The sequence below is a fragment of the Galeopterus variegatus genome, unplaced genomic scaffold (genome assembly GCF_000696425.1).
Source record: "Galeopterus variegatus unplaced genomic scaffold, G_variegatus-3.0.2 Scaffold405, whole genome shotgun sequence".
Lineage (NCBI taxonomy): Eukaryota > Metazoa > Chordata > Mammalia > Dermoptera > Cynocephalidae > Galeopterus > Galeopterus variegatus.
This window is the reverse complement of record NW_007726516.1, coordinates 46,567-68,594: the sequence shown is the minus strand read 5'-3', so window position 1 is coordinate 68,594 and position 22,028 is coordinate 46,567. Positions and strand designations below refer to the sequence as shown.

The 22,028-nt window shown below is 37.5% G+C and overlaps 1 protein-coding gene across 1 annotated transcript in view; it reads left to right on the top strand.

Moving 5' to 3' along the window:
• CIR1 (corepressor interacting with RBPJ, 1) overlaps positions 1–14,629 on the top strand; it is a 39,487-nt gene extending 24,858 nt beyond the window's left edge. The window contains exons 8-10 of the mRNA XM_008568385.1: positions 11,314–11,420; positions 12,296–12,381; positions 13,593–14,629. Of these exons, the coding sequence (XP_008566607.1) occupies positions 11,314–11,420; positions 12,296–12,381; positions 13,593–14,247 (848 nt within the window). The 3' untranslated portion in view covers positions 14,248–14,629. The remainder of the gene's footprint in view (positions 1–11,313; positions 11,421–12,295; positions 12,382–13,592) is intronic.
• Positions 14,630–22,028: the final 7,399 nt, after the last annotated feature.

Below are 22,028 nucleotides of genomic sequence, written 5' to 3'. Positions count from 1 at the left end.
ATGTCAACTAGATCCAGTTGTTGGATGGTGCTATTCATTTCAACTCTATCCTGCTGATTTTCTGCCTGCTGGATCTGTCAATTACTGATAGAAAGGTGTTGATGTTTCCAACTATATAAATGGATTTGTCTATTTCTAAAATCATTTCTATTAGTTTTTGCCTCATATATTTTGATGCTCTGTTGTTAGGTGCATACGCATTTGGGATTATGTCTTCTTGGAGAACTAACCCTTTTATCATCATGTGATGCCTCTCTTTATCCTTAATTTTCTTTGCTCTGAAATCTGTTTGTCTGAAATTAATATACATACTCTTGCTTTGATTAGTGTTAGCAAGGTATATCTTTGTACATCCTTTTAATCTATTTGTGTTTTTATATTTAAAGTGGGTTTCTTGTCGACAACATATAGTTGTGTCTTATTTTTTTAATCTACTCTAAATCTCTGTCTTTTAATTGCTCTTTTAAGACCATTCATATTAAAAGTGGCGATTGATACAGTTGGATTAATATCTAACGTATTTGTAATTGTTTTCTATTCACTGCCCTGGTTCTTTATTTCTTTTTTGTCTCTCCTCTTTCTCCTTTCTCTGGTTTTGAGCATTTTATGATTCCATTTTCTCTTCTCTCTTAGCATATCAATTATACTTTAAAAACAATTTTTTTAGTGGTTGCCCTAAAGTTGCAATATACATTTACAACTAATCTAAGTCCACTTTCAGGTAACACTGTATAACTTCATGGATAGTTCAGCTGTCTTATAACAGAATAACCCAATTCCTAGCATATAACTGAATTTCTCCCACCTGTCGCTTATAGTGTTTCTGTCATACATTTCATAAGCTATAATCATCCAGGATATTGTTGCTATTATTGTTTTAAACAAATTTTTATCTTTTAAATTAAAGAATATGAAAAATAAAAGATTTTACTTTACCTTTATTTTTTCTTAAACGGTCTTCCTTTCTTTATGTTCAGCTGAGTTTCTGACCTATGTCATTTTCCTTCTCTCCGAAGAACTACTTTTAATATTTCCTGCAAAGCAGGTCTGCTGGCAACAAATTCCTCAATTTTTGTGTGTCTGAGAAGATCTTTATTTCTCCTTCACATTGTTTGTTTCTTTGTTTGTTTGTTTTTGAGCCCCACCTCCACAGGACAGTGGCCTGCCTCTCCTTTACTTTTGAAGGATAATTTCATTAGATTCTGAATTCTGTGTTGCTGGGTTTTTTCTTTCAACACATTAAATATTTCACACCACTCTCTTGCCTACATGGTTTCTTAAGAGAAGTCTGATGTAATTCTTATCCTTGTTCTTCTCTAGGTAAGGTGTTTTTTCCTCTGGCATCTTTCAAGATTGTCTCTTCATCTTTGATGTTTTGTAGTTTGAATATGATGTGCTTAGGTATAGATTTTTTGGTATGAAAGCACTTCAAAAAGTGAAAAAATAGAATTAAAAGATAATGTGAATCTTTCCATGAACTTTTTGAAATACCCTGCTTGGTGTTCTCTGATTCCTGGTTCTATGGTTTGTTGTATATCATTAGTTTTGTGAAATTCTCAGACATTATTATTTCAGTTATTTCTATTTCTTCTATTCCTTTTTCTCTTTAGTCTCCTTCATGTATTCCCATTATGCATAGGTTGTGCCTTTTGTAATTGTACCACAGTTCTCGGATATTCTTTTTTCTCCTCTCTTTTCAGTTTAGGAAGTTTCTTTTGATATATCTTAAAGCTCACTGATTTCTTTCCTACTGAGGAGCCCATCAAAAGCACTCTTTATTACTGTTAGTGTTTTTGATTTCTAGCATTTCCTTTTGATTCTTTCTTAGAGTTTCCATCTCTGTGTACATTACCCATCTGTTCTTGCATGATGCCCACTTTTTCTGTTAGAGCCCTTAGCATATTAATCTTAGTTATTTTAAATATTCCCAGTCTTATAATTCCAGAATCTCTGCCATATATGAGACTGATTCTCTGATACCTGCTTTGCTATTCGGAATGTGGTTTTTGCCTTTAGTGTGTCTTGTAATTTTTTGGTTGAAAGCCAGACATAATAGATCAGGTAAAAGGACTCTAAGGTAAATAGGCCTTTAGAGTGAAGTTTGATGTTTATTAGGCTGTGAATTAGGCTGTATGTACTGTTTGCTATAGCTGTAGATGTCAGAGGCTAAAATTTCCTGTAGTGTCCTTATTTTTTCCCACTTGTTATCTTTGTGTTTCCCAAGAGACTCTTTCTTTAATATTAAGGGTCTGAGCCTTGCAGTCCTTTCATTTGTAATCCTGTGATATTATACAGGAGCTCTCTTGATGTGATGGTAAAGAGGTCGGGGAAAACGAAGCATTCTGTAATCCTCTGATTAGATCTCAGTCTTTTAGCAAACTTGTGCGCCTGGTCTGTAACCTTCACAAGTGCTACTCAGCTTTTTTCCCCCACTTCTCTACTTGTTTTCCCATGTGGTTAGGCTCTGGTATAATAGTTTCCCTGGAGAGTAAGCATTTGTTAAGGACAACAAAGTGTTTGGACATATTTCAAAATAGTTACTTTTCTCTTCCCAGTGATGGGAAACACAAGGAGGTTGGCCTTCACAGTGAGAATTTAGTGGGGCTCCTGGAAGTAAAACTCACAAAATGTGGGGTACCCCACAGGAGGCTGGGCCCCCAGGAGTTTTTGTCCAGCTAGTCCATGCTCAGTCTCCAATAATTAGTCAGTTACTCTTTAGGTATTCCTACCAGTTGCTGGTTCTGGTAGCAATTTCTGATTCCAGTAAACTAAAATTCTCCATATCACCTGTCTTTCCAGTTTTCAGGGAAGTGGTTCGTCCTGTAATCACAATTGTCTGGTAGATATAAGATTTGTTTATTTTCAGTTTTTTTCTTGTTGTGAGGCTAAGAGAACTTTCAAGCTCTTTATATATGGGAATGAAACCCAGTAGTTGTAAAAAGCAATATAAAAGTGACTAAACATCACCAAATTTAACATCTGTTTCATATTTTATCAACTATTTGAGTTTTGGATTTTCAGGTTTAAGTTACTATATATTTATATACCTTGCCATAATTTTTCTTTTTACTTAGCTATAATTTTTTAAATATTTGCAACTGACTAGATATGATAATATGGCAAATTTCATATTTTTAATAAAAATAAATTTCAAATTCAAAATAGTGTCACTGGATATAGTAGACAAATACAAAACTGCTTTTCCTTTATATTGCCTAAGTCTGAGTTCTGGACACACTACAGATGGCTAACATGATGATAGATACTTAATGTTTCAAGTGTCTCTATCCAATCATGTTTACACTATAGCTTTTAGTATGTTCTAACTATATGAAAATGAATAAATAGTTTAAATTAAACCAAGTTTTATTTTACACTTGTTGCAAAGATTTGTGGATCAGTGCTTTTTTCCTTGCCTAATTTTCCTTAATTCTTGATATAATGTTTCTGGAAGAATGTTATACTAAGCCGTAGTACTAATAGAGGTTTTCTGAAACAAAAGCTTGCGAATGATGCTCCTCCATCTTTTCATCAACCTTTCATGTTGAAGGCATTTTTGCTGCTTGTGAACATGTTTGGGAAATTTACCAAAATAATTGTCTAATCATAAGCTTTGCTGGAAAGACAACTAGAAGCATGTTGGAGGGACTTTCTGTAGTAGAAAGATGATGAACTCAGTTGCCCTCTTGGCATCCCCATCTGAATCTGTTATGGAGTTCCTTTATACAACTCCTTGAAGAGGCTAAATCCTACCAGCATAGCTACTAAGAGAGCCCTACATCTGATGGCAGACTTCTTTTTAATCCTCCAGTTGCACAAAAAGCATTTGTATTGCCAGAATCTCATTAAAGCTAAACTCCTTAAATAAGTAGATATTGAAACTAATAAAAAAAGGATTGACCTCAAAATACAGATATGAAGTTAGGCACCACTTCTCTCCTTTATAATATGTAGTTGAATGTAGTTAATTGTACTTGATTGTAGTTGATTGTAGTTCTGACTTTTATAATATACAAGTGATTTTATGTTGTTATAAAATTTTTTTATGTAAGGAAGCTGGTTAGCTGCAAAGAAATATTGGCTATTAAAGAGATTTTTCATTAAAAGTTATCAAGTCATAGTGCTTCACAGGTCAAAATAATGCTCTTTATTAGTATTTTAAATTATGACTATTTTATTTTGAGTGATTACTAATAGTTAAGTCATTTCAAACTATTGATATGCATTATTATGATTTAGTGATTAAATTTGTTGTCAGAGTGGCTGTTCCTTGAAATTCCATTGATGTGAACACATTAATTGTAATCCTGTTCAGTCAGTAAATGACTCTACTCTTGTTAAAGGCTTGTGTGGGTCTAATGGAGGCTGCACCTACCATAATCTGAAAGGGGTATTATGATTCTCTGATCACAGTCATAACTTTTACATGACTCTTCCTATTAACATTCTGTCCACTCAAGTTCTGCCAGCTTCAAATAAAGGAAATTAGCTTTATTTGATTACCTGGGAGAAGGAGAAAGGATTAAACTTAGTCTACCTAGAAAATATTAATTCTTCTACCCAAATCAAACTTAATTAACTTTCACTCACTTAGAATGACCTGCTTTTTACCTTTTCCTAAATCCTATGAGAGTTTGAAAATCAAACTCAGTTTATGGTTCTTTCCTAGAAAGTATAAGTTCATCTGAAATAAAGACTGTATCTTATCTGTCTTTATATACCCAATGCCTTACACAATATACATGCTTAGTAAATAATAATTTAGTGAGTGAGTGAATGGAAAGGCTTTGCTAACTATTCTAAACATCACTGTTTATCATTTCTTCTGAATATACTTTATAATACAAATTTACAATTTATATTTTTCCTATGAACTTATTTTCCCAAAAATATTATAATCTTGAAGGCAAAAGCCAAGGTTTCTCAGGAAACTAGTGAGATAAAATAATAAACCCTCAATAGTACAGAGATTTTTTTTTTTCCTTTTTGTCTTTTTTCGTGACCAGCAACGGATCACAACCCTCAGTGTCGCGCCCATACCGGACTGGGACCGGCAATGGGATCACAACCCTCGGTGTTGCTCCCGCACCTCGCTCAGCCAGTGAGCAGCCGGTCTGTATGTGGGATCCGAACCCTCAGCGGGAGCGCCGCCGCGCTCCCAAGCGGCGCACTGTAGCAGTGCGCCACCGGGCCGGCCCAGTACAGAGATTTTTAAAATCATCTTCTGTGTTATATATTAGCGATCTATAAGTTCATATTCCCTATGCAGGGCCCTCCTCATGGTTAGAGAGAGAAATTATTATATAGTGAGAGTCTATAGTAGTATAGTCACTCGGTAATTATTGTTGAATGATTTAAAATATCATGTGACCTTTTTAAAAAAATAAAAAAGGAAAGTACACTGTCTTACTGTAGAGTTTGAGTTTGGCAGATGTATACACCCAGGTAACCAACATTTCTGACAAGATATAGAGCATTGTCATCACCTTAGAAAGTGCCTTTCTGTTCTTTTCCAGCCCACCTCCTCCCCCCACTACCACTTTTCTAATTTCTAATCCCATCCATATATTGGTTTTACCTGTTCTTAAACTTCATATAAATGAAATAAGTAGTATGTGCTCTTTTGTGTCTGACTTCTTTGATTCAACATAATGTTTTTGAGGTTTGTGGATGCACAACCTTCCTAGAGCATTCATATTCCCATAACTTGTTTAAAACATAATCTAACTTCTAATATTTCATGTTCATCCCAACACAAATAATTTTTCTTAGTCTTCTAGAGCTATGAATTAAATTTATTATTGCCAGATATATCATCACTAAAATATTTGCATATAAATTAGGTTGAAAATATAAGTAAAAAAGACATAACCAAATACAAAGGTACTTTAGAAAGTTTATGGAAGGATTCATATTATCTTTCTATTCTGTTTTTCCACGAACTTTTTGAAGTACCCTCATATAAGTCATATATCTTTAACTATATTGATTCTGTAAGGCAAGGTTGTTTTTAATAAACAGTGATTTTTACTAGCATACAATAAAGACAATTTCATATTTCTTTGCCTTTGTGTATTTTCCAGACACATAGACTAAAATGAAATGTTTAACTTTCCCTTTACATTGTATGTTTTAATAGAGATCAGTTAGCTGTCTTTAGTATGAACTTGGGATAAGGGCAATAAGAAATCCTATTGTTTCCAGCCTCCACTAAGATGAACTGGCAGTGTGTCAGGAAAATTCCCAGTATGGAGCAGTTTTATTACAATTCAGTACAGTTGGTTCTTGCATAACCTTTAGAAAATCATACATAAAACATTCTCATCTATATAAATAAAAATCACCCACACACTTTATTAATAGCTTTGTTCACTTTTTTCCCAGTTCTTATACTGCATGTTCCTACTGTGCCCCTTTTTTTTAGTCTTTTTTAAAGATACTTTCTATAATCGTTCTTAAAAGCAAAAAGGTTATGGTAATATTAGGAATGAAATATAAATGTAAGATAATTCTTGATAATTCCCACTAGACACAGATCTCCCTCTTGATCACATACTATAACTAGTATGTGATCTGTAAGTGTCCTTTTTACATTTAGTGACAGGGAGAGGCTTATTTCACTAGATATAGTCAATTTAACTTTAGAAAAGAAAAAAGTGCAGAAGGCTGTACTTTCATGGAAATAATAATCATTTTATTTGTGATAATGTTTGGAGATTTATTTTAAAACACACACTTTTAAGGTTATACTGTTGTTACTATGACTGCAATAAATGTGTGATGAAAGAGGTTACAAGAACATACCAAGTAGAGGTCTTGCCTTTTTGGCTGCCATTTTCCTGAATCCAAACCTTAGCAAAGCTTCCATATGCTGCCCCAAAGTATGTAGTATAAAATACCAAAATAATTTCATAGTAAACCTCTAGATCTAACTACCAATTTACAGAAAGTCCAAGAGCTAGAAGAACATCCTAAATGGCATCACTGTTCAGAATATGGGAATTCTGCCCAGTTACTTCAACAAGTGAATAGCAATAGGGGGGAAAAGGTGGGTAAATTTTTTGGATTAAAAGAAATTTAAAAGATTTATAAAGCAAATGCAAGTGTGTGGACCATATGTTTGGATCCTAATCTGAATGAACCAACTGTAAAAAGATACTTTTGAGATAATTGGAGAAATCTGAATCTTGACTGGATATTACATGATATTTCTAAATTATCGATATTGATAGGTATAATAAAGGTATTGCAGTTTTAGGAAAGTCCTTTTTCTGTTAGTGATTTACACCAAAATAATGTCTCAGATTGTATTTAAAATACTCTACCAAAAAGAAAGTTGGAGATAACAGATAAAACAAGAAAAGCAAAATAATGTTGTTTAGGCTGTGTGTTGTAGGTTTGAAATTTTCCATATTATAAAGTTAAATTAAAACACTCACACAATGGAAAGACAAAGAAAACAGACCACCACTGTAATAGCAAACAAAACTATAATCACTTTAGGAATAGCAATTTAGTTTCAGCAAATAGCAGTATCCTGTAAATTAAATTAATGTGTTAAACTTGGGAGAAGGAGGGAAAGGCCTTTTTAATTTAGCCTTACTTAACCTACAACTTACTGCCCACTCTTCTGCCACTTAATAGCATAAAATCGTAGATGATAATGCATTGTTTAAAAAGAATGATGAACTCTGAATGGAAGATTCATCTGACCTTGGGAAGAGCAGATGGACCTAGGGCTTGCAGTGAAACACAACTTTGCCTTTGGCATTAGTGTCCTTCCTGTGCCATTTGTGGCATTCACCTGGGGCTTCCATTCTCTAATTGTGGGGTCAGTTACATGGCTTTTCCTCATAGACACAACTTTTGACTACGTATATTATTCTCTGATAAAACACCTATTTTACTACAGAACATTTTTTACCTTTCGTTGCTTTTGTTTGGTTATGTGAAAATAACACTTTTCATAAGTAGATTAAGCCCTTTAAAAACATAATTTTGTACAACATAATTCACCTTCTGGGATTTTTTTCTTTCCTGAGACACTGATTTCATGATATTTTCCCTAATGTTATCAGGATATGGAACTGAACACCATGGTCACAATTGGTATTTTGACACATTTATATTACAGCAAAGAAGCTTGTAAAATAAATGAATGTTGAAAGCAGTTTCTTCAGTGGACCTCCTTTTCTAAGTTCTAATATTGGTTTTCATCCTGTGGATGCTTAACGCAGCTTGGCTGAGATGCTCTAAAAAGGAGTCCACAAAAATCTACATTTTAGGGCCGGCCTGTGGCTCACTCGGTGGAGTGCGGTGCTGATAACACCAAGGCCACGGGTTCGGATCCCATATAGGGATGGCCGGTTCGCTCACTGGCTGAGCGTGGTGCTGACAACACCAGGTCGAGGGTTAAGATCCCCTTACCGGTCATCTTTAAAAAAAAAAAAAAATCTACATTTTAGAAAAAATGCACTTTTTCTGAATTCTCTAGGATTATTCTGCCATAGTAAATTTAAGAGTGAGCCAAACATTCCTGAGACCCAACTCCAGCTGTAATTTAAGTTATGAAGGCACCATGCATAAAAGTAGTTATTTTGCATTTGAAAATATTTGTGTAATCTATTTTATCAACTTATTGTATACTCTTTCATATCAATTAAATTTTGAGTTCTTAGAGATCTAGAGTCATTTCTGTCATTGTAACTGTACATAGCCACTGTCACACACTGACACGAACGTATAAAGATATTTTGCTAAATGGGATATATCTTAATTAATCCTGACTTGTCACATCTTAGAAACCCAGAATTTTAAACCCAGAACTTTTGATAGGAGAAGGTTTAAAAAAAAAATCTGAGTAAGACTGGATTTTGAAAAATGTTACTACTAACAGCATTTTTTTAAATTATGAAGACTATACCATAAAATAATCATGAAAGTTGTATAGCTATGAGTAAAAATAAGTTGTTACTATTTATTGAGTACTGTCAGGCACTTCACTAAGCACTGTATTTACACTGTTACCATGGAAGTGTATGCTAAGTTTATGTACTACACAAAGAGTTTAGTTGGGGTTTTAGAGAAATATAAATGCTAGAAGAGTAATGTTTTGTAATCTGTATAATCTGTCACACAGGGGAAAGAGATCATTTTCTTGAAGTAGTTGGAAGTACTATAAAGAAGGCATGTTTTCTAAAACATCTTATTAAAATTACCCATCTTGTGATAAAAACTGATCAAATTAGTAACCTCTCATCATAATGGCCAAGCTCTTTGTGCCTTTACTAGAGTAATTTTTATCCTAATTCTTAATGTGTTTGCTTTCTGAATTCATTTGACATCTAATAAAGTTGTTGACAAGGAAATGTATTTTTGTAGTTTTGACACTTCAGAAGAGACATTTTCTACTTTATAAAATTGTGTCCTACATGTGAAATTTGAGAAGCCACCAAAGTGAACATTCATTTAAAGCTATTAGTTATATGAGCACTTTTATGCCATTTAGAGGCAACCAGTATTAATATTTAAAAATTCAATTTTTATTTAAGACTGTATTGTCATCATTAGCAACCAAATTGAGGAAAGTGTCACTAAAGTAATCCATAGGAATTAAATATCTTGTATAGAAGAAAAATATATCAAATAAAAAACCCTATATTGTTCTAAAATAAAATAATGGGGCTGGCCAGTTAGCTCAGTTGGTTAGAGCATGGTGCTGATAACTCCAAGGTCCAGGGTTCAATCACTGTACTAGCCAGCCACACACCCCCCCCCAAATTAATATAAAGAAATAAAGATGCTGCTTTATGGTGTTCTTGTTTGTTTTCAACTAAATAAGGCTTTCCCCCCCCTAATAAGTTAAAGCATCACATTATTAATAACCCCCATAATCCAATAATTGGCAGTTTTTTCCTTTAATCTCCCTAATACCAGGAGCAAACTTTCAGTTGTTCTTGGTAATATGAATAAAATGATAAAGCCCAGAGTCCAATAAAAGATATTAACCTATACCTGAACTTTTCCCACCAATTTTTTTCCGAAGCTCCTACTGACAAGTGAACAGATTTGGATTGATTGCCTTTTGCTTTCCGTGGTAACATGTAGGTGAACATGCAAATAAATGGTAAAAGACTAATACAGCAATAAAAAGAAACAGAAATAGACAAAATATTTAAACAACAAACTAGAGAATTCATTTCTGAATATCTATCCCCCTACCCCCCCCTTATGAATTCTAATACAGCAATAAAAAGAAACAGAAATAGACAAAATATTTAAACAACAAACTAGAGAATTCATTTCTGAATATCTATCCCCCTACCCCCCCCTTATGAATTCCTTGTCAGTAGTAACTATCTTGTTCTTCCTTATTTTCCAGATACATTGCCCACGATAGTTAAAAACTATGTAGATGATTTAGGCCAGAAACTTTAAATGCTGCCATGAAATGTCATTAGTTTGCTACCTGCTGGAAAAACAAAGTGAAATGGAAATATACAAAAAAAGGAGGAAATAGTCTTTCCTACCTTATAAACCTTACGTTCAAGGGAGTGGGGTGGACCTTTACAAACCTTTTTTTAAAGATTTATATATTGTTAGTACATATTATGGCACCAAAAAGAAGCATACTTTTCAGTTTGGGATTTTGAATAAGTGGAAACAGCAGCTTGTGAAAAATATAAAACATACACACCTATAGCGAGCCTAAAATTGCTTGTTACCAGTCCCAAACTAATAACTAGAAATTTCAAAATCTGGATGTGTATGTAAATGAGATTAACTAAAGTACTTGATGGTTACCCATAGGCTGTGTTGTGTGTGTGTGTGTGTGTGTTGTTGTTAGTTAGCAAACCACATGGCAATGTATTCAGTATTGGTATTTCATAAATAAGGGTAAGAAATTCTGAACTGGAAACTAGGATAATAAATTGGTCATGTACCTTTAAAAGTATCTCTTAAATGAACTCAGAGAGACTATTAAAAGTTTAATAGTAGTTTTTTATCATTTTGCTTTGATTTTATTCTGAAAACTGCCAACCAGACAACTTCTAAATGTATCTTTTTCAATATGACAAAGTTACATAAGAAGAGACTCCCCTTGCACGTAAAGAAAAATGCAATTATTTTCTATTCTGAATCTCCAGACTGCTGTTTTAGAAAATCATATCTGATTATTTGCTCAGCAGAAGATTATTGAGTTGATTTAGCTGTGATTTTACTTAACAAAGCTTCCACTGCATTCCTACTGTGGAGTCCGAAAAAGGCAGAGAGATATAAATGATACATTCAAACTGTGATTTTTGTGAACAGGGCCATCGATGCACCCCTCGGAGCTAATAGCGGAGATGAGAAACAGTGGGTTTGCACTGAAACGAAATGTACTGGGGAGAAACTTGACCGCAAATGATCCATCACAGGTAATGATCTTTTTATCAGTAAGCTGAAAATGTCTATAAACCTAAATGTGATTGCTAGTGAATTGCTACTTAATGTTTTCCAATATGCATATATACATAGGAAAGTAAGACAGAGCAAAGAAAATGCCTAAAATGTATTTTGATTTTGCTTCTTTATTATTTTAACCTAAATGAGAAATTGTTTGTTAAACCTATATTTTAATAAATAAAACTGCTTCTTTGGGCTTATGTGGATAAAATATATCTAACTGAACTGGTAATGAGGTGGTTTTTTCCTTCCTGCTAACTTACTCCTGAAGTGATATTAAATAGAACTGATGGGAAGAAGTATATAAAAACAAACCCCGCAAAATTATAGAAAATAATTTAAACTTATTTAATTTGTTACATTGCATAGATCCAGAAAATGGTTGAATTTGAAGGGCTATATTATCATATATTTGATAATGTACTATTGAAATTATAAAGGCTAAAATTATGGATATTATGACCTTCCTGTAAGGCTCACGATCTTCTTGCTTTTTGTATTTCGTTAACTTAAAAATAAAATATTTAAACAGGCAAATGTTTAAATTCAAGAGATAGTAGAAGCCATGCGATAAATATTTTATCTGTGTTTCTCTGTTGCCCTCTTCCTGTTAAAGTTTAATGCTGACAAAACAGTCACGTTTACCTCTTAAAGCATTATGATCTACCTGGGCATGTAAACTACAAAAAAATATTTTAAATTCCCTCCCATTTCCCAGTCCAAAATACTGCGTTCATCTACAGCATGTCCCAAGTATAAAACTTTTCATTTATAAATGTTTCCTTTCCTGTCTTATAATTAACTTATCTTGAAATCTAGCAATTTAATGATGTCTTTGTTGACTCAGGAATATGTTGCAAGTGAAGGTGAAGAAGATCCAGAAGTTGAATTTTTAAAGTCACTAACAACCAAACAAAAACAGAAACTTCTCAGGTAATTAAAAAGTATATATTTAATGGATTTATTTTTTTCTTTATGTTTCATGTTAGTATTGTATTCAACTCTGATCCTAAGAACTCATGAAAGTACTTAGACCAAGCATCACATTTATTGATTTATTCTTCAGCTATAGTAATACAATTTTGTCTTTCTTTTCAGTAAGAGGAAAATGAGTGTAATATTGCATACTCAGATTATACCACAAAACTATTGCACTTTTAACATTTCATTTGGAAATAGACTTAGTTATAGATATTAATTTTCATAACAGATTTATATGTATCTTTGCACACAGTTTGTTCATAGAAAATATTTTTGGTCATGTATTTTTCACATTTTGTAAAAATTTTATGAGGAATGCTGAAAGAATGCTTAAATGTTAAGATAAATATGAATTTTGTTAAACATACTATTTCTGGATTAAAGAATCCAAGAAATGTCTGCTGAGTCCAATAGAGGGAGCTCATGATGTTTTTAAGTATGTGGAATTTTGACAACAGCTGGACAGAACCTAATGAATACACTTATTTCAGAGTAACTGAAACAAATATAAACAAGTTACTCTTTTGAGAATGTGAAATACTCTTTAGAAATTCTGAATACCTTAATAGAATTGTCCTAATTATTTAGAAAACTAAATAATTGTTGAAAACTAATATATGATTATTTTGTTTTATATAACCAAAAAAGGTATCAAAATTTTAGAGTGTATACTTACTCAGAATTTCTGGAAACTATACTCTAGAACTTTGTTAATGTGATGTTGACTAATATTTTCACACTTAAAATTAATTTTTTGTATTTTATGTATTTTAATCTGGCTATAGCTATATATTTGAGTTTGCAATAGACTCAACTAATATTACACACTTTTCACAGGCTTTCTTTAGATCAGGATTACCATTTACTCAGAGAGCGATGTAGTTTCAAATTCTGACTCAGTAAGAATTTTTTTTTAATAGTTATTACTATTGATGGAGTATAGTTGAAGAATTGGCTTAATGCATTTAATTCTCTTACTTAAACTTAATGTACACCTGGAGTAATTTAAAAGGAAGAAAGTGAATTGCCATTTAATAAAATAAATAATGTGTTCATATATGGATACCATTTTTAGTAGTTTCTAAGAAAATATATTGTCTATTCATAATTTTATAGTTGTTGATAAAGGACTCTTTTTAGTCTGTTATTTTTTCCAATTATAGGAAATTGGATCGACTTGAGAAAAAAAAAAAGAAAAAGAGAAAAGGTAAAAAGAAGAAAAAGTTTCAGAAGAGCAGAAGTAAACACAAAAAACATAAAAACAAATCTTCCTCCTCATCCTCCTCCTCGTCATCCTCCTCCACTGAGACTTCAGAAAGCAGTAGTGACAGTGAGAATGACAACAAAGAAAAGAAAATAGAAAAGAGGAAAAGAAAGAAAAACAAGTGTTCAGGGAATAACAACAGTGATTCTGAAGAGAAGGACAAGTCTAAGAAGAGAAAACTTTATGAAGAAACTTCTAGCAGTCACCGTAACGAGAAAAAAGCCAAGGAAAAGCCTAGGTTTTTAGAACAAGTGCATTCTGGGGAGAACAGCAAATGGAGCCATTCTGATTCTGACATAAAGTCCAGAAGCCGTAATCATAGCCCAGAGAAGAGAGGAGCTGAGAGAAATGAGCGGAGCTGCATAAACCACACCAGGGATGAGAGAAGTAGGAGAAGCCGGAGCAGAAGTCACGGTAGCTGTAAGCAAAGGGAGATAAGAAAATGGCCACAGCGAAGTCCCAGTGAAGAACAGAATAGAAGAAATGATACCAGAAGCCATGGCACAGATATATACAGAGGAGAAAAAAATGCAGAGAGAGCACTCGGGATATAAGCATACTAAAGTGGCATAGAGAAAGAAGCAGTAGAGAGAGAATAAAGAGAAACTATGTAACAGTTACTTGGGAATAAAAATATCTCCACTTTCTTATTGAATACCTTTAGCAAGAGATAAATTATGTACTATTATCTTTCTAATAAAAAGCTCTATTTTAATTTTCTCTCTCTGTAAACTGTCATTTCAAGTATAAAAAAACTATATGAGTACCGTAAGAATGAATTTTGCAAATATTTGTGAGTAATCTATTTTGGGGCTGGAGAAATATTTTCTGTTGGCAACTGTTTCTTGTGCCCTATACCAGACAAAAATCCCAATATAACTCTGTAACATTTTCTTTGTTCTGAAACATCATTAAAAAGAGTGACAGTACATTGAATGGGTATAATTTAATTCTTTTTTTAATTCAAAATTTGTTATTTTAAGATTTGAATTTGCTTGAAACAGTGTAATCATTGTTGAAATTCACTAGTGTGAATTAAACAATGGATTGATTAGTATTTAAGACTTTTAAACTCCGTACAGGTGTTTTGTTCTACAGAGCAAGCTATTTAAATTTGGATGATGTATTCATTTCCTATGCTGTCATACAAATTACCTCAAACTTAAAACAACACAAATGTATTATCTTAATAGTTCTGGAGATCAGAAGTCTAACATAGGTCTCACTAGGCTAAAATCAAGGCGTCAGAAGGACTGTGTTCCTCCTGGAAGCTCTAGGGGAAGATGTTTGCTTGCCTATTCCGACTTCAGATGCCTCCCACATTCCTTGGCTCCTGGCGACCTTCCTCCATTTTCAAAGCTAACAAAGGGGAGTCAAGTCCTTCTCACACCTAATCACTCTGACACTTCTGCATCCTTCTTCCACTTTTAAGGGCGCTTGTGATTACATTGGACTCACCCAAAGAATCCTGGATAATCTCCACATTTTAAGATCAACTGATTAGCAACCAAGATTTTTTTTTTTTAGAATACACCTTGTTTGGTTTGTTTTGGTATTGGTTTTGGAGGGTTTTCTGGGGGTGGCTGGCCAATACATGGATCAAACCCCGGACTTTGGTGTTATCAACACCATGCTCTAAACAAATGAGCTAACCAGCCAGCCCACAACCAAGATTCTTTGATCCACAACCTTAATTCCCCTTTTCCATGTAGTGCAACATAGTCACAGGTTCCAGGGATTAGGACATGTATATCTGTAGGGGACCATTATTCTGCCTATCATAGATGACCTTTGTGCTACTGGCATACAACAATTGAAGATCTTACTTTTATTTATTTATTTATTTATTTATTTTTTATTTTTTTTTCCTTTTTGTCTTTTTTCATGTCCGGCAACGGACTGCAACCCTCAGTGTCGCGCCTGTACCGGACCGGGACGGCAACGGGATCACAACCCTCGGTGCTGCGCCTGCCCCTCGCTCAGCCAGTGAGTGGGAACCGGTCTGTATGTGGGATCTGAACCCTCGGCGGGAGCGCCACCGCGCTCCCAAGCGGCGCACTGTAGCAGTGTGCCACTGGGCCAGCCCGAAGATCTTACTTTTAAAGGTTCAGCATTTATATAATGTCATAAATGAAACAATGCAAATTAAATTACTTAGATATATTTAATGAGTATAGGTATATAAGGCATATTTAAATTTAGCTGCAAATTTCCCATGTGTTTCAAATGATCTGAAAGGACAACTATAGAAAAAATCAGTACAAATTATAAGTAACATGAATTCAAAAAGACACACATCATGGACACAAGTATTTTTGTTATCAAGACTCCACATTTTAAAAACATCTGTTATTTAGTACAAAACAAGTACTGTTTCAGTGGTTTTGATAGCTGGCAGTCACAATTTCATAAATTCTGTAAAAAAGTAAATAGCTGTGAAAAAGGAGTTAAAACCACTCCATTAAGTCTGATATATATGTCTTTGTCTTGCCTATGTAAACACAAAACAAATGTCCTCTAATTTAAAAGCTAAGTAAAGGTGTAAGAAAACTTGATTATTTAGATTTTTAAGAGAATTGGAGGGGAGCAGGAACTTGAATTCCTTCTACAGTAGGAAGGACTAACAACTTACAGTGCATCTCAAAGATCCCTTTCCTTCTAAACAAACAAAAAGCATGCATTTGAAATTGATAAGGACTGCTAATTTATATCGAGTTCATCAGTACTGCAGTCATTATTTTCTACCTTACACCTTTTTGGACTTTATAATTTTTATAATGTCAAAACCTATGCAATACTCACTGCCGAACTAGTTTCTGAACCCCACCATAGTGTTTGTGAAGAGAAATGTTGAAATGCATCCTGTAATTAAAAATGCATTAAAGAGGGCCGGCCCGGTGGCGCACTGCTACAGTGCGCCGCTTGAGAGCGCGGCGGTGCTCCCACCGAGGGTTCGGATCCCACATACAGACCAGCCGCTCACTGGCTGAGCGAGGTGCGGGAGCAACACCGAGGGTTGCGATCCCGTTGCCGGTCCCGGTCCGGTACGGGCGCGACACTGAGGGTTGCGATCAGTTGCCGGACAGGAAAAAAGACAAAAAGGAAAAAAAAATGCATTAAAGAAATATATGATCATTTCTTACACTTTTTTCATCTGATTTACACAAAACTGTGTCTACTTTTAATTTTATAAAGTTGTAAAGTTTATAAATGCCCTTTGAAATTTTTTAAAAGCTGGGGCTGACCAGTTAGCTCAGTTGATTAGAACTCAGTGTTATAACACCAAGGTCAAGGGTTCAGATCCCCTTACCGGCCAGCCAGCAAAAAAAAAAAATTTTTTTAAATCTATGATTTAATTACACTTTATTCTTAAGATCGAGAAACTATATAGTGCTATCCAAATCCCAATATTCTTACCATCCAATTCTGAAAAAAATTCCCATGTAGTTACGCAAGATGTTGATTTGGTCATCCGAGAGTGCTAAACCAGCCCCAAATGGGCTAGCATTCTAACTTTGTAAGCTTGAGAATGGAAGGGAAGCATTTTCATACACAATCATCACATGATGTCAAACAGCTTTATAAAGACTCACCTTGTGTTCTGCCCTAAGGATACTGTGGGGAAAAAATTAAAAGTGTTTTTTAAAATAAAAATATTAGGCATCTAATTTTGCTTTTGAAATGTAATGGAAGAAACCAAAGAGATGAACCTCATAATAAAAAAGGATGTTTGTTTGTATGTGTAGTTCCTCTAAGTATAGAAATCCAAAGAAGAATCCTCTAAATTTAATGATATGATTTAAGAACCCAAACAAAAGTCTTCCACAGTGTTGTTTTTTAGAAAACGAGTCTGGTGAAATTTGTCATTCTTATCCTTAATAGAGAAGTTCTTTTTAAGAAATCTGTGTAACATTTTTTACTTGTCCATAGGCCTGGAACTGCACTGGAAGGCATAAGACACATTTGGGGGATACTGTCCTCCCCCCTTGTCCATAGGCCTGGAACTGCACTGGAAGGCATAAGACACATTTGGGGGATACTGTCCTCCCCCTTTTTGCCTGGCCTAACATTTAACATAACACTAGCAAATTAATTCCTGTAGGAGGTGCTGTCGATTTATAAATGTCCAGGAAAGATCAGGTTGCTAGGGTTAGGACTTGTTTATCTGAATGTCTACATGGTAAATGAGTCATAATTTATTTTAATAAATGCCAAAATTGGCAGAGGTTGCTGTAGCATAGTGGAAGGTCTGCTTACCTTGCACTGTGAAGTGGAGATGGTGTTTTGAATCATATGGCTGTAATCTGAAGAAAGCTTTTTATCTGAAAGGATTGGAGAGACCTTTCTTGCTGTTCTTCCTTGAGACTGCTTGCTGATAGTGAATCAGATCAGTCCACGCTGCTGGGAGCAGGCTTTCCCAGTTTTAATCACCAAACATTTAATATGCTTTGGTATTGAAGCTCAAAGAGTCCAAAATCCACCTGAGCCATTTCACTCTTCCCTTACCTAATCACCGCCGGGCCAGAGACGCTGGAGGAGGCCGCGTCCTCCACGCCCTGTGTTTATGACCAGGAAGAAATCTGCATTTTTAGCTTCAGTGGATTATATTTAAAAACCCTATTTTTGCTTAGTTACCACTTCTTGAAAAGAGATAAGGAAAGGCATGCAATAGCTGCAGGCCTTGGGAGCGTTTTCAGATTAAAAAGAAACGCTTTCTAAAAGTTGTGAGGAAACAACTGAGACCAAAGGAAGGTTTTCTAATGTTTGGGAAACGCGATGGCGACTGAGAGCTCTCCTGACTTCTTGAGGCTCCTAAAACCCAGTTCCTGCTGACGGAAAAGGAAGCAGGTAACTCCTCACCGCCTTCCCCTCTCTCCTCCCTTCCCGCCACACTTACCATTATCCCCAGAATCCCTAAAAGGTAACAGTTATAATGAAGCGAGGTGCGGCTTGGTATGAAAAGAAGTGCACGCTCGTGGGCCGCCTTCCCCGGCTTGGAGCCGCAGAAAACCCCAGTCTGGTCGGCTCGACGGGCTTCCCGAGGGTGTGGAGGTCTCGGGGCTCGGGTGCTGACCAGAGCGTGGCTTCCAAGGACATCGCCCCAAACCGGAAGGGAGCTGGCAGGGGGCTGGTAGGGGTCGCCCCTTCCCCCCCCCAGAGGGGCGACAGCACCTTGCGCACTCTGGTGCTTGCTTTCTGCGCGCGCGTCTGGCAACCTTTTGAACACACTCCAAACCTAAATGGAAGGCTGAGAATTAGGGGCGCATACCCTTCTAGAAGAGACGCCTCCCGCGCGAGGAGGCCGCTTGACTCCCTACCCACAAGATGTAACAGGAAAGGGCGCGGGTTAGCTCTCTGCCCGGGTCCCCCGCGCTTTTGTGGCCCAAACGCACCCGGGAGAAATCCCCGGGCCCTTCCGGAAGGCTGCCGGCCTGGGGAGCTGCGTCCGGGGCTCGGCGCGCCGGGGTCGCCGCGCGCCCTCGCTAGCCAGTTCCCGCCTAAGCTCGCCCGGCCTCGGCACGTCTCCCCGCGCGGGTCGGAGGGCGACTCGCCCTCAGTAGTTAGGAAAGGAAGCAAATACTCTGGCCTCCCTGGCTCCACAGGTGAAGAGGACGCTTTATGAAGCCAGCGCTAATGTCTAGCTCCTGGGGCGGAAATGAAAATGTCAACTCTCGCCAGCAGTCTGCAAGCAGAAAATGGACTGGGGGAAACACCTATCACTTTGCTTTTCTTTTATAAAAGAATCCTCCAGAAATGGTTAGATGCCTGCAAAACAATGCAAAATCCCCAGGATGAATTTCCAAAGGAAGAGAGTGCAAGATCTTGGAAAACCTGAAAACTCTTAGGTACCATGCTTTCCCGGGGTGCCTGAGAACGGGCCCTGAAGGGATGTGTCCCCACGGACGTTCTGAAACATTCTCCTTCGCTGGAGTTGCAAACACACTGTATATATTTATATCAATAATATATGGGGTAGGCATGTCTGTATGTATTTACCTCATACATATTTCTGTAAACTCCAGCGTCTGGAAAGGGTGGGGGGTAAATAACACTGAACGGTTAAAATTATGGAGAAGGGATAATAACTGATTACTAATTTGAAAGTAAATAAACAGGTGACTTTTTCAGATCAAATTCCTCCTTGGATCGTTACAATAAATATCTCTGAAGGAAGCTCTCTATTTATGTTGTCATTGATTAATTCTTCACTACCTCATTTGATTTCGATTTAGAACGATTTGATTCTAATTTAATTAGCATGTAATTTGGATGTACATAATTACTGTAATTATGACATTCAGGTAAGGCAGCTTTAGGCTGAAAGGCAATTTCAAATTTTCTAGCAACCTACTTTGTACTGGGAAATGGACAAGGACTTTGCGCCCTGCTATCCAAGTAGTAATTAGCACATCTTTGAAATAGGCAGTGCGGCGGGGTTTGTATTAAAACAGCAAATACAAACCCAGCCGAGCTACCCGCTGCAAAGGTGGCTGCGAGTTCCCGGAAGCGCGCTGCGTTTCCCCGGCGCGAGTTCGGAGAGCCCAGCGCCCGGGCGCCTCGGCCGGGCTCCAGCTGCTGCGGGCCACGGCGCCTCCGCCGCCTGGGGCGCAGGGTTTGAAGGTGTCGCCTTTAAAATTAAAGTACAATAAATGCGCTGGGTGGGGGAAAGACAACAAAGGAGGGGAGGGAGTCACTGCACGACGTCTGAGGATGGGGGCTGGGGGTGGGGTCGTGGTCTAGAAAGAGGCGGCGGGGGTGGGCGATGCCCAGAGAGGAGAGGGAATGGCCAACAGCCCCGACTGTTATCCGATTTAGATTTGGTTTCAAAGGCAAAAGGTGAGGACTAAAGGGGTCGGCTTGCGCCGGGAGGGCGTGCTCACCCTTCGGGCGGGCCTAGGGCTAGGAGTTTGGGGGGCTTCTCGCCGCCCTCGGGGGCCCTGCGCGTCCCGCCAGGCCCCAACCCGTCCATCTGCCCCCTACGCCGAACTCGGGCTGGTGTGGCAGCCGGGAGGGTGGCTGCGGGGCGGAAGACTGCTGTGGCCGTCCCCGGGTCCGGGCTGGCGAAAGCCGCAGGTCCTTCGTTTCCCTCTCCGTTGTAGGGGGTCTGGGGACGTGGGATGGCATGGTGGTCTAGTTTAATCAACTTAGCCCTCGCGGGTCTCACGGTTCGGGAGCCTTTGGATTCCGGGTCGTTGGGCGAAGAGCGCCTACGGCTGGCTCCCCGTCCCAGGGTCCACGTCGCCACCAACAGTGCTCAGCGTTGGAAGACCTGGAAGTTACCTTGAAAGGGATGTTAAATGCGACAGTGCTAAGACCAGGGTCAAGGGGGGCGTTACTTTGTTTGAATTTTAGTTAGCACGTTCCCAAAACAACCCCCTTCCCTGGGGGCCACTGCTAAGCTGTGCCCCCCAATAAGGGGCCTGTTCCCCTCTGGAACACAAAACCTCGCTTTTCTTTGCTTAAATCGCCGGGTTGCTGCAGCTCGCGGCAAAACCGGTCTCCCCGCGCTAATAGCCGCGAGCCGGGCAAACAGCACTGCCTTCCCGCCTCGAAGCTCTAGATGGCGCCAGCGAGCCGCTCTCGCCAAGTTCCTCTTAGGAATCAAGAGCTACTGTCAAACATAAAAGCAAATCAGAGTTTTCAGTTTTTTTTAATGTGTTAAGAATGTTATTCCTTAAGAAAATTTGTAGCTAAATTATTCTCACTTAAAATAAACACTTAGTATACCAATTACACAAATGGGCGGGATTTATGTGAGATTTACTTCATCTGCATTTTTGTAGTGGAAGAGAGCCTTGGTGAATACAGATAATAGATGCAAATAAGATTAGAGTTAAAATAAATAAAGTTTCCATCTGAATAAAAAGAAATTCAATTTTACACGACTTGTAACGATTTGACGGAATGTCCAGACACGCCGTTCAGGTGCACAATCTAGTCTCGTCAAAATAATGTTATCTTCCCTCCTTGAGGAAAAAAAATCTTTTTTTTTTTTTTCCCGTTGTCCTCATCAGGTAGGATCCAATTCACTCCAAGGGGGGAAAGTAGCGTCAGGAAAAGGAACCGCTGGGGGAGGGTGTGGATCGGGGCCGGGCAGGCTCAGGGCCGAGGAAAACTTGGTGTTGACTCCTCTAGTGCACGGGAAGCTGCGGAACGGGAAATGGGGAGAAACCGGCCGAAACGAAATGGCACTTCCCCAGCCACGGGCCTCGGCGGGACTCGGGGCCCCCAGGCCGCGGCCCCCGCGCCACACCAGACTCCAGGCCGCAGCCTTCACCCGAGCCTCCGGCTTCTCCGGGCCCCGACGCCTGAGAGGCCCAGGCCTCCGGGCCCT